This window comes from Heterodontus francisci, unplaced genomic scaffold, assembly GCF_036365525.1.
Source record: "Heterodontus francisci isolate sHetFra1 unplaced genomic scaffold, sHetFra1.hap1 HAP1_SCAFFOLD_816, whole genome shotgun sequence".
NCBI lineage: Eukaryota > Metazoa > Chordata > Chondrichthyes > Heterodontiformes > Heterodontidae > Heterodontus > Heterodontus francisci.
In genome coordinates, this window is record NW_027141246.1 from 192,456 (window position 1) to 204,555 (window position 12,100).

Here is a 12,100-nt window from a genome sequence, read left to right on the forward strand (position 1 = left end):
GACCTTAGTGTCATCTGCAAATTTACTAACCCACCCTTCTACACTCTCTTCCAGGTCATTTATAAAAATGACAAACAGCAGTGGCCCCAAAACAGATCCTTGCGGTACACCACTAGTAACTAAACTCCAGGATGAACATTTGCCATCAACCACCACCCTCTGTCTTCTTTCAGCTAGCCAATTTCTGATCCAAAGCTCTAAATCACCTTCAACCCCATACTTCCGTATTTTCTGCAATAGCCTACCGTGGGGAACCTTATCAAATGCCTTACTGAAATCCATATACACCACATCCACTGCTTTACCCTCACCCACCTGTTTGGTCACCTTCTCGAAAAACTCAATAAGGTTTGTGAGGCACGACCTACCCGTCACAAAACCGTGCTGACTATCTCTAATGAACTTATTCTTTTCAAGATGATTATAAATCCTGTCTCTTATAACCTTTTCCAACATTTTACCCACAACTGAAGTAAGGCTCACAGGTCTATAATTACCAGGGCTGTCTCTACTCCCCTTCTTGAACAAGGGGACAACATTTGCTATCCTCCAGTCTTCCGGCACTATTCCTGTCGACAATGACGACATAAAGATCAAGGACAAAGGCTCTGCAATCTCCTCCCTAGCTTCCCAGTGAATCCTAGGATAAATCCCATCTGGCCCAGGGGACTTATCTATTTTCACACTTTCCAAAATTGATAACACCTCCTCCTTGTGAACCTCAATCCCATCTAGCCGAGTAGCCTGAATCTCAGTATTCTCAACAACATTTTCTTTCTCTACTGTAAATACTGACGCAAAATATTCATTTAACACTTCCCCTATCTCCTCTGATTCCACACACAACTTCCCACTACTATCCTTGATTAGCCCTAATCTAACTCTAGTCATTCTTTTATTCCTGATGTACCTATAGAAAGCCTTAGGGTTTTCCCTGATCCTATCCACCAATGACTTCTCGTGTCCACTCCTTGCTCTTCTTGGCTCTCCCTTTAGATCCTTCCTGGCTAGCTTGTAGCTCTCAAGCGCCCTAACTGAGCCTTCATGTCTCATCCTAACATAAGCCTTCTTCTTCCTCTTGACAAGCTCTTCAACTTCTTTAGTAAACCACGGCTCCCTCGCTCGACAACTTCCTCCCTGCCTCACAGGTACATACTTATCAAGGACTCACAGTAGCTGCTCCTTGAATAAGCTCCACATTTCGATTGTTCCCATCGCCTGCAGTTTCCTTCCCCATCCTACGCATCCTAAATCTTGCCTAATCGCATCATAATTTCCTTTCCCCCAGCTATAATTCTTGCCCTGCGGTATATACCTGTCCCTGCCCATCGCTAAGGTAAACCTAACCGAATTGTGATCACTATGACCAAAGTGCTCACCTACATCTAAATCTAACACCTGGCCGGGTTCATTTCCCAGTACCAAATCCAATGTGGCATCGCCCCTGGTTGGCCTGTCTACATACTGTGTCAGAAAATCCTCCTGCACACACTGGACAAAAACTGACCCATCTAAAGTACTCGAACTATAGTATTTCCAGTCGATATTTGGAAAGTTAAAGTCCCCCATAACAACTACCCTGTTACTCTCGCCCCTGTCGAGAATCATCTTCGCTATCCTTTCCTCTACATCTCTGGAACTATTCGGAGGTCTATAAAAGACTCCCAACAGGGTAACCTCACCTCTCCTGTTTCTAACCTCGGCCCATACTACCTCAGTAGACGAGTCCTCAAACGTCCTTTCTGTCGCTGTAATACTCTCCTTGATTAACAATGCCACATCCCCCCTCTTTTACCATCTTCTCTGTTCTTACTGAAACATCTAAATCCCGGAATCTGCAACATCCATTCCTGCCCCTGCTCTACCCATGTCTCCAAAATGGCCACTACATCGAGATCCCAGGTACCAACCCATGCTGCAAGCTCACCCACCTTATTCCGGATGCTCCTGGCGTTGAAGTAGACACACTTTAAACCAGGTTCTTGCTTGCCAGTGCCCTCTTGCGTCCTTGTAACCATATCCCTGACCTCACTACTCTCATCATCCTGTACACTGGCACTACAATTTAGGTTCCCATTCCCCTGCTGAATTAGTTTAAACCCCCCCGAAGAGCACTAGCAAATCTCCCCCCCAGGATATTGGTACCCCTCTGGTTCAGGTGAAGACCATCCTGTTTGTAGAGGTCCCACCTACCCCAGAAAGAGCCCCAATTATCCAGGAAACCAAAACCCTCCCTCCTGCACCATCCCTGCAGCCACGTGTTCAACTCCTCTCTCTCCCTATTCCTCGCTTCGCTATCACGTGGCACGGGCAACAACCCAGAGATAACAACTCTGTTTGTTCTCGCTCTAAGCTTCCACCCTAGCTCCCTGCATTTCTGTCTTAAATCCCCATCTCTCTTCCTACCTATGTCGTTGGTGCCTATGTGGACCACGACTTGGGGCTGCTCCCCCTCCCCCTTAAGGATCCCAAAAACACGATCCGAGACATCACGAACCCTGGCACCTGGGAGGCAACATACCAACCGTGAGTCTCTCTCGTTCCCACAGAACCTCCTATCTGTTCCCCTAACTATGGAGTCCCCAATGACTAATGTTCTGCTCCTCTTCCCCCTTCCCTTCTGAGCAACAGGGACAGACTCTGTGCCAGATACCTGTACCCCATTGCTTACCCCGGGTAAGTCGTCCCCCGCAACAGTATCCAAAACGGTATACCTGTTGAGGGAAACGGCCACAGGGGATCCCTGCACTGCCTGCTGGTTCCCTCTCCTTCCCCTGACGGTAACCCATCTACCTACTTCTTTTACCTGAGGTGTAACTACCTCCCCATAACTCCTCTCAATAACCTCCTCCGCCTCCCGAATGATCCGAAGTTCATCCAGCTCCAGCTCCAGTTCCCTAACGCGATTCTCGAGGAGCTGGAGTTGGGTGCTCTTCCCACAGATGCAGTCAGCAGGGACACTGTTGGCGACCCTCACCTCCCACATTCTGCAGGAGGAACATACAACTGCCTTAACCTCCATTCCCACTATTCCAAATTCCCAACAAATCTACTGAAAAACCAAAAACAAAAAGTCAAAACTTGTTAGGTTAGCAATCCAACGGACAGAACTTCTTAAATAAAAAGCTTACCTTATCAACACACCAGAGTCCTTTTTTTTTGGTTAGAAGAGGAGGGTGGGTGGGAGACACGACACGTGTAGTGTCTCAGGTACAGCCACCACACAAATATATACTTTTTACTTACCCAGCAGTCCCCTGGTCCTCCGAAAACAAAAGGGAATTCACTTTTAAACTTACACAGAAATTGACTTCACAGCTGTAAGCCCGCTCACGCACCTCTGTTACTATCAAAGCTGCAGTCACCGAAACTAAAAAAGGTGCCGATTGACATTATATTTCAGTATTTGAATAAGATGCTGATTGACATTATATTTCTGTATTTGAATAAGATGCTGAATCCCACTGTAACACTCCTATTAGTTCCTGATCCCTGTTGTGTTATCCTCTTCGTGCAAGGATGTGAAACCCATTGTATTATCCTTTAACTAGGACCTCAATCCCATTGTAATATCCTTTCAATAAGTTCCTGATACACATTATATTATCTTATTTGAGTAAGGTGCTTAAATCAATGTGGGACCAGAGCAGGTCTGAATTGCTCGATCTTTGCTTTCACTGTGACGTAAACATCATTACTACTTGTTCAGGTAGGTACAGTATTGTGCTGAAAAATGTTGACATATCAGACTTACCCGAATCCATACAGTCGTATTGATTTTATCATATTTCTCCAGTACTTTGAAGAACCGCTTGAATATTTCATCTTCATGTTCAAATCGTTGCTGAAACAGCATCATGGCAATGAGATTAGAAGCGGCTACACTCAGGTGTTCGTTCGGTCGGAAAGGCTGACCTGGAAAACAAGAGCAGCTATTGGAATAAATAATTGTGAGCTTTGTCATCTGTCCAGATACAGATAGATTATCCACCATGTGGATCAGCTGCCCATGATACACCCATTGAGTCAAGAGAAGGGGAAGTAGACGGGCTGTATAATGGGCAGATGATCTATTAACAACCTGTTTGCACCTCTGCTGTAATTGAATTTCATCCCCACTGGCTCATGGAGGGAATCACTGGCTGTGTAACCTGGCTCTCTGTTCTAACATGATGGGACTCTATGGACTCAGCCAGTGTTCAGAGTCGTAAGATCTGGGACGAGGTCTTTCAGTCACTCAATCCCCCAGTTCACCTTGTATTTGTATGGCCTGCATTCGTGCTCTCTGTGTAGGGGCTCTTGCAGTCCCTGAAATGATATATGTGAAGGTGATGAGGAACTTTGTTCAGTGTTGTTTGCCCCAGAAACGTGAGGTCCTCCTTTTAGACAAGTTATTACACGGCTAAAGGCCTTACCTACATTCTGACCACCAAGAGCATCTATTGGAAATCCGCCTGAACGGTACTTAGAATGTGAAATTCTCAACCACAAACCAAATCTCTGCAGTCCTGCCACATCCAGTTATGAATGGTGGTGGACAATTAAACAACTACCCAGAGCAGGAGGCTCCACAAATATCCTCATCCTCATTAATAGAGGAGCCAAGCACATCAGTGTAAAAGGCTGAACCATTTGTAACAATCTTCAGCCAGAAGTGCTGAGTGGATGATCCTCACGGTCTCCCCAAGGTCCCCAGCATCATAGATGCCAGTCTTCAGTTAATTTGATTCACCCCACATGATATCAAGAAATGAACGCACATACTGGATACTGCAAAGGCTGTGGGCCCTGACAGCATTCCGGCAATAGTACTGAGGACTTGTGCTCCAGAACTTGCTGTACCCCTAGCGCCCCTGTTCCAGTACAGCTACAACACTGGCATCTACCCAGCAATGTGGAAAATTGCCCAGGTATGTCCTGTACACAAAAAGCTGGGCAAACCCAATCAATCCAGTTACTGTTCCGTCAGGCTACTCTCTATTATCAGCAAAGTGATGAAAGTGCTAACAAGTGGCACTTAAACAGCAACAACCTCTCACCGATGCTCAGTTTGGGTTCAGCCAGAGCCGCTCGGCTCCAGACCTCATTACAGCCTTGGTCCAAACACAGACAGCAGAACTCCAGAGGTTAGGTGCGTGTGATTGCACTTGACATCAAGGCAGCATTTGATTGAGTTGAAGTCAAAACGAGCACAAAGAAGATGGTTGTGGTTGTTGGACGTCAACCATCTCAGCCCCAGGACATCACTGCAGGATTTCCTCAGGGTAGTGTCTGGGCCCAACCATCTTCAGCTGCTCCATCAATGACCTTCCCTCCATGTTAAGGCCAGAAGTGGCGATGCTCGCTGATGATTATATGATGTTCAGTACCATTTGCAAATTATCTGATACTGTTATGACTGACCGCTCCAGTCAAAGCCCCCAGTCAAAATATATGATTCTAATTGTGGTGGGAGAAACGCACTGTTAATTCAGTCCCGTCACTCCACAGATCGGCCAACATATCTTGATAAACTTTCCCAATTAAAGAAAGACCCAGCCAAATTGTACCATCTGTTAATCCCTGAATGAGGCTAACCAAACCAGGTTTCTTCAAATCAACAAATTAACTGTTTAATTAGAAAAACTAAATTCTTAAATACTATGAAGATTTAAACAACATTTAAAATAGAAAAAAATAGAATCCTTGCAAATTCACAATCCAATGTTGCTTGAAGTCCTCACAGCCATCCGATGGGGAAAAAAAGGGTTCTTCCATAGTCGAACAGTCCGTAGTCGAATTCCAGCAGTAAGTGATGCTTTTCTTCTCCAGTGATGGATTTCAACAATTAACAACTTGCAAACACTTTCAATAGAATCAATCTGACTTCAGAGTTTTTGAGGAATAAAAGATTGTCACAGTCTAACTTCCCTTCCTTCAGTTGAAATTATCAGAGATCTCTGTTTTGGCTTGACTTGCTTTTAGAATTTTGAGATAATAATAATTAAGCAAACTAAAATTCTCTTCCTTCAGTTTAAATGGCTGAGAGCTCTTTTTTCAGGTGCTAACACCACAGCGATCTGTCTGAGTGTGTTCTCTGTTAGAACGGACTGCCTTCATCTAAAAAGCCAGTTCAAAATAGTTTTGTAATATCTGTATCGCTTAATGCTCAGTCCAAGTGGCTGTATCCATGGTAACGAGAATGCACACTTTGAATCACCGTCTCTGAATGGCTGGATCCAACAGCAAATGAAAATGCATTTTCTCTAACTCCTGAGTCTTGCTGGTTCTGAAATCAGTACTGATCTTTTGCCAGCCTTAAAGGCAAACCACATATTCCCCAGAGAAAAAAAAACTACAGGCCTATGACATTACTGAAGAAGTCCATATGCAGCAAGACCTGGACAACATTCAGGCTTGTGCTGTTAAGTAGCAAATGACATTTGTGCCAAACAAGTGCCAGGCAATGACCATCTCCAACAAGAGAGAATCTAACCATTTTCCCTTGACATTCAATGGCATTACCATCGCTGAATCCCCCACCATCAACATCCTGGGGTTACCATCGTGCAGCAACTGAACTGGAGCAGACACATAAGTACTGTGGCTTCAACAGCAGGTCAGAGATCGTGAATTCTGCATTGAGTAACTCACCTCCTGACTCCCCAATGCCTCTCCACCATCGACAAGGCACAAATCAGGACAGTGATGAAATACTCTCCACTTGCTTGGATCAACGTGGTCCCAACAACACCCAAGAAGCTCGACACCATCCAGGACAAAGCAGCCCGCTTGATCAGCACCCCACCCACCACCTTCAACATTCACTCCCTCCACCACTGATGCACAGTGGCTGCAGTGTGTACCATCTACAAAATGCCCACATCCCATGAACAAATAAAAAAGATGCGTTTCTAACAGGTGTACCCATTTCTGCTAAATATTTCAATTAATTTCCAGTGTCAAACATATGAGACAGAAAGTCAATAGTACAAACTGGAAAGGGAGAAGATTTCAGCATTCATGAGTCATCCTACTCTGACCTATAACCTCTAACTTCTCCAGGTGGAACTACATTGGCAGGAATTACACTCTGAATAGAATTAAGTTGGATGCTGTGGAAGAACCGATGGATATAGGGTTTAGTTTCACAGGACATTAACGGCAGCTCCTCAGGTCCAGAAGATTGCAATTAAAAAGTGAATATAATTTGAGGTTTGATTGGGAGAGGTATAGATTTTAAAAGCCAAGAGGTGATGATGAAGTAGCATTCAGCTCCACAATAGAGGAAGGACATTGAGGCTTTAGTGAGGGTGCAATGCACATTCACTCAGATGCTGCCTGGTATGAGGAAATTCAAATACAAAGAAATACAAAGAAAGAGTGAAAAAATAATGGGTCCTTTAAATTAGATTGATGCACTTTATGGGGCAATACACAATAAAAATGTACTAAATTGTGAAAAAGCTGGGACAGGATGAGCTGAGGTAGACTGTTTCCAGTAGTTTACAGTGAAGAATGAGGGTCCAAGGTTAAATGTAAGAGATTTGGAACAGAAGACAAGAGGAACTTGCACACTCAGTCTGCACACTGAGTTTCATCTGAACTAATGGTTAAGGCAGAACGTGTAAGATTAGATTGGAAACAGAAGAGTTTGAAGGGATATGGGAACAGTGTGGGTAAGTCTGATTGGATCTATTTGCTCATATGGATAGTAAATAACAATGCAGTTTGGTTGGGTTGAATGATCTATTTCCATGTTGTATCTATTATCTTCCTTTGTGTTATGTATCTCCATTTTATTTCCATAACTATGGTTACTGTTCCACAGATATATCTTCTCTTGTTCGTAAGCTTCAAATATTCCAGCCTAAAATCCCTCTCTTTCCTCTATCTTCTTGTTATGGACAGGTGAAAATGATGGGGATGGTTCCCTCTTTTTCACCTTTTGACTGACCAAAGTCAGTGCGTTTTTTTTTAAAAGGTGCTTTTTACCCCTGAGAGCTTTAACTGTCATGAACAGACAAATGACAGGTTTTTTCATAAGTTTAGAAGAAAGAAAATTTTTATTATACAACATCCAAAATATACACAACAACACCTACTCTCACAGATAGACACACACTCAAGAAAAGGTAGTGATTATGAAGATAGCAAGCATTAGAGTCATAGAGTTATACAGCACAGAAACAGTCCCTTCGGCCCATTGTATCTGTTCCGGCCATGAAGCACCTGTCTATTCCAGTCCCATTTTCCAGCACTTGGCCCATAGCCTTGTATGCTATGGCATTTCAAGTGCTCATTAACTGTTATGAGGATTCCTGACTCTACCACCCCCTCAGGCAGTGCGTTCCAGATTCCAACCACCTTCTGGGTGAAAAAATATTTCCTCAAATTCCCTCTAAACCTCCTGTCCCTTACCTTAAATCTATGCCCCCTGGTTATTGACAGCTCCCCTCAGGGAAAACGTTTCTCCCTATCCATCCTATCAATGCCCCTCATAATTTTGTATACCTCAATCAGGTCTCCCCTCAGCCTTATCTGCTTCAGGCAAAACAACCCTCGCCTTTTCAGTCTCTCTTCATAGCTGAAAAACGCCAGCCCAGGCAACATCCTGGTGAATCTCTTCTGCACCCTCTCCAGTGCAATCACATCCTTCCGATAGTGTGGTTATCAGCACTGTACACAGTACTCCAGCTGTGGCCTAACTAGCATTTTATACAGCTCCATCATAACCTCCCTGCTCTTATTTTCTATGTCTCGGCTGATAAAGGCAAGTATCCCATATGCCTTCCTACCAACCTATCTACCTGTGCTGCTGCCTTCAGTGATATATGGACAAGGACACCAAGGTCCCTCTGACCCTCTGTACTTCCTAGGGTCCTACCATCCATTGTATATTCCCTTGTCTTGTTAGTCCACCCAAAATGCATCACCACACATTTCTCAGGATTAAATTCCATTTGCCACTGCTCCGCCCATCTTACCAGCCCATCTGTATCATCCTGTAATCTAAGGCTTTCCTCCTCATTATTTACGACACCACAATTTCCATGTCATCTGCGAACTTACTGATCATAGCTGCTATATTCACGTCTAAATCATTAATGTACGCTACAAATCCCAGCACCAATTCCTGCGGTACACCACTGGTCACAGGCTTCCAATCTCAAATGTAACTCTTGACCATCACCCTCTGCCTCCTGCCACTAAGCCAATTTTGGATCCAATTTGCCAAATTGCCCTGGATCTCATGGACTCTTAACTTCTTAGCTAATCTCCCATGCTGGACCTTATCAAAACCTTACTGAAGTCCATGTAGACTACATCAACTGCTTTACCCTCATCTACACACCTAGTCACCTCCTCGAAAAATTCAGTCAAATTTGTTCGACATGATCTCCCCTGACAAAGCCATACTGACTATCCCTGATTATTCCCTGCCTCTCCAAGTGGAGATTAATCCTGTCCCTCAGAATTTTTTCAATAGTTATCCCTGCTACCCTTCTTGAATAATGGTACCACATTCGCTGTCCTCCAATCCACTGGCACCTCTCCTGTGGCCAGAGAGGATTTGAAAATTTGTGTCAGAGCCCCTGCTATCTCCTCCCTTGCCTCACAGAACAGCCTGGGATACATCTCATCTGGGCCTGGGGATTTATCCACTTTTAAGCTCACTAAAACATCGAATACTCCCTCCCTTTCAATGTTAATATGTTCAAGTACATTGCAATCCGCCTCCCTGATCTCCAAACCTACATCGTCCTTCTCCATAGTGAACACAGATGAAAAGTAATCATTTAAAACCTCACCTATGTAATCTGGCTCCACACACAGATTGCCACATTGGTCCCTAATGGGCCCTACTCTTTCCCCGGTTATTCTCTTGCCCTGAATATACTTACAAAATGCCTTGGGATTTTCCTTTATCTTGCTCGTCAGTGTTTTTTTCATGCCCCCTCTTCGCTCTCCTCATTACTTTTCTAAGTATCCCCCTGCACTCTCCATACCCCTCAAGGGCATCCGCTATTTTCAGCACTCTGAATCTGCCATAAGCCTTTGTTTTTTTCCTTATCCAATCCTCTACATCCTTTGACATCCAAGGTTCCTTGGGCCTATTAGTCCAACCCTTCACTTTAATGGGTACATGTTGGTTCTGAACTCTCACTATTTCCTCTTTGAATGACTCCCACTGGTCTTCTGTAGACTTTCCTGCAAGTAGCTGCTCCCTGTCCACTTTGGCTAGATTCTGTTTTATCATATTGAAATCGGCCTTCCCCCAATTCAGTACCTTTATTTCTGGTCTCTCTTTGTCCTTTCCCATAACTACCTTAAATCTTCCAGAGTTATGGTCGCTATCCCCGAAATGCGCCCCCACTGACACATCTACCACTTTTCTGGCTTTATTTCCTCAGATTCGGTTCAGTACAGCCCCTTCTCTTGCAGCACTTTCTACATGATAGCTCAAAAAGCTGTCCTGGATGCACTTAAAGAATTTCGCCCCCTTTAAGCCTTTTGCACTAAGACTATCCCAGTTATTATTGGGGAAGTTGAAATCCCCTACTATTTTTACACCTCTCTGAGATTTTCCTACATTGGAACAACATTGGCTATTCTCCAGTCCTCTGGGACCTCACCTGCAGCCAATGAGGATGCAAAGATTTCTGTCAAGACCTCAGCAATTTCTTCCCTTGCCTCCCTCAGTATTCTGGGGTAGATCCCATCAGGCCCTGGGGATTTGTCAACCTCAATGCTTTGTATGACACCCAACACCTCCTCCTTTTTGATAATGAGAGGACTGAGACTATCTGCACTCCCTTCCCTAGGCTCATCATCCACCAAGTCCTTCTCTTTGGTGAATACTAATGCAAAGTACTCATTTAGTACCTCGCCCATTTCCTCTGGCTCCACACATAGATTCCCTCCTCTGTCCTTGAGTGGGCCAACCCTTTCCCTGGTTACCCTCTTGCTCTTTAGAGATACAGCACTGAAACAGGCCCTTCGGCCCACCGAGTCTGTGCCGACCATCAACCACCCATTTATACTAATCCTACACTAATTCCAAATTCCTACCACATCCTCACCTGTACCTATATTTCCCTATCACCTACCTATACTAGGGGCAATTTATAAAGGCCAATCTACCTATCAACGTGCAAGTCTTTGGCATGTGGGAGGAAACCGGAGCACCCGGAGGAAACCCACGCAGACACAGGGAGAACTTGCAAACTCCACACAGGCAGTACCCAGAATTGAACCCGGGTCGCTGGAGCTGTGAGGCTGCGGTGCTAACCACTGCGCCACTGTGCCGCTGTATAAAAAGGCTTGGGATTTTCCTTAATCCTGTTTGCCAATGACTTTTCATGACCCCTTTGAGCCCTCCTGACTCCTTGCTTAAGTTCCTTCCGACTGTCTTTATATTCCTCAAGGGATTCATCTGTTCCTAGCCTTCCAGCCGGTATGAATGCTTCCTTTTTCTTTTTGACGAGGCTCACAATATCCCGCGTTATCCAAGGTTCCCAAAACTTGCCAAACTTAATCTTCTTCCTCACAGGAACATGCTGGTCCTGGATTCTAATTAACTGACATTTGAAAGACTCCCACATGTCAGATGTTGATTTATCCTCAAACAGCCGCCCCCAATCTAAATTCTTCAGTTCTTGCCTAATATTGTTATAATTAGCCTTCTCCCAATTTAGCACCTTCACCCGAGGACTACTCTTATCCTTATCCACAAGTACCTTAAAACTTAGGGAATTATGGTCACTGCTCCCGAAATGCTCCCCTCCTGAAAGTTCGACCACCTGGTCGGGCGCATTCCCCAATACCAGGTCCAGTACGGCCCCATCCCTAGTTGGACTATCTACGTATTGTTTCAAGAAGCCCTCCTGGATGCTCCTCACAAATTCTGCCCCATCCAAGCCCCTCGCACTAAGTGAGTCCCAGTCAATATTGGGGAAGTTAAAATCACCCACCACTACAACCCTGTTACCTTTACATCTTCCAAAATCTGTCTACATATCTGCTCCTCTACCTCCGCTGGCTGTTGGGAGGCCTGTAGTAAACCCCCAACATCGTGACTGCACCCTTCCTATTCCTGAGCTCCACCTATATTGCCTTA

General features: G+C 44.7%; 1 protein-coding gene across 1 annotated transcript in view; it reads right to left on the reverse strand.

The window, feature by feature from the left end:
* LOC137362530 (cytochrome P450 2K6-like) overlaps nt 1–12,100 on the reverse strand; it is a 131,521-nt gene that overhangs the window by 101,611 nt on the left and 17,810 nt on the right. The window contains exon 4 of the mRNA XM_068026922.1: nt 3,755–3,915. Coding sequence (XP_067883023.1) covers nt 3,755–3,915 — 161 coding nt within the window. The remainder of the gene's footprint in view (nt 1–3,754; nt 3,916–12,100) is intronic.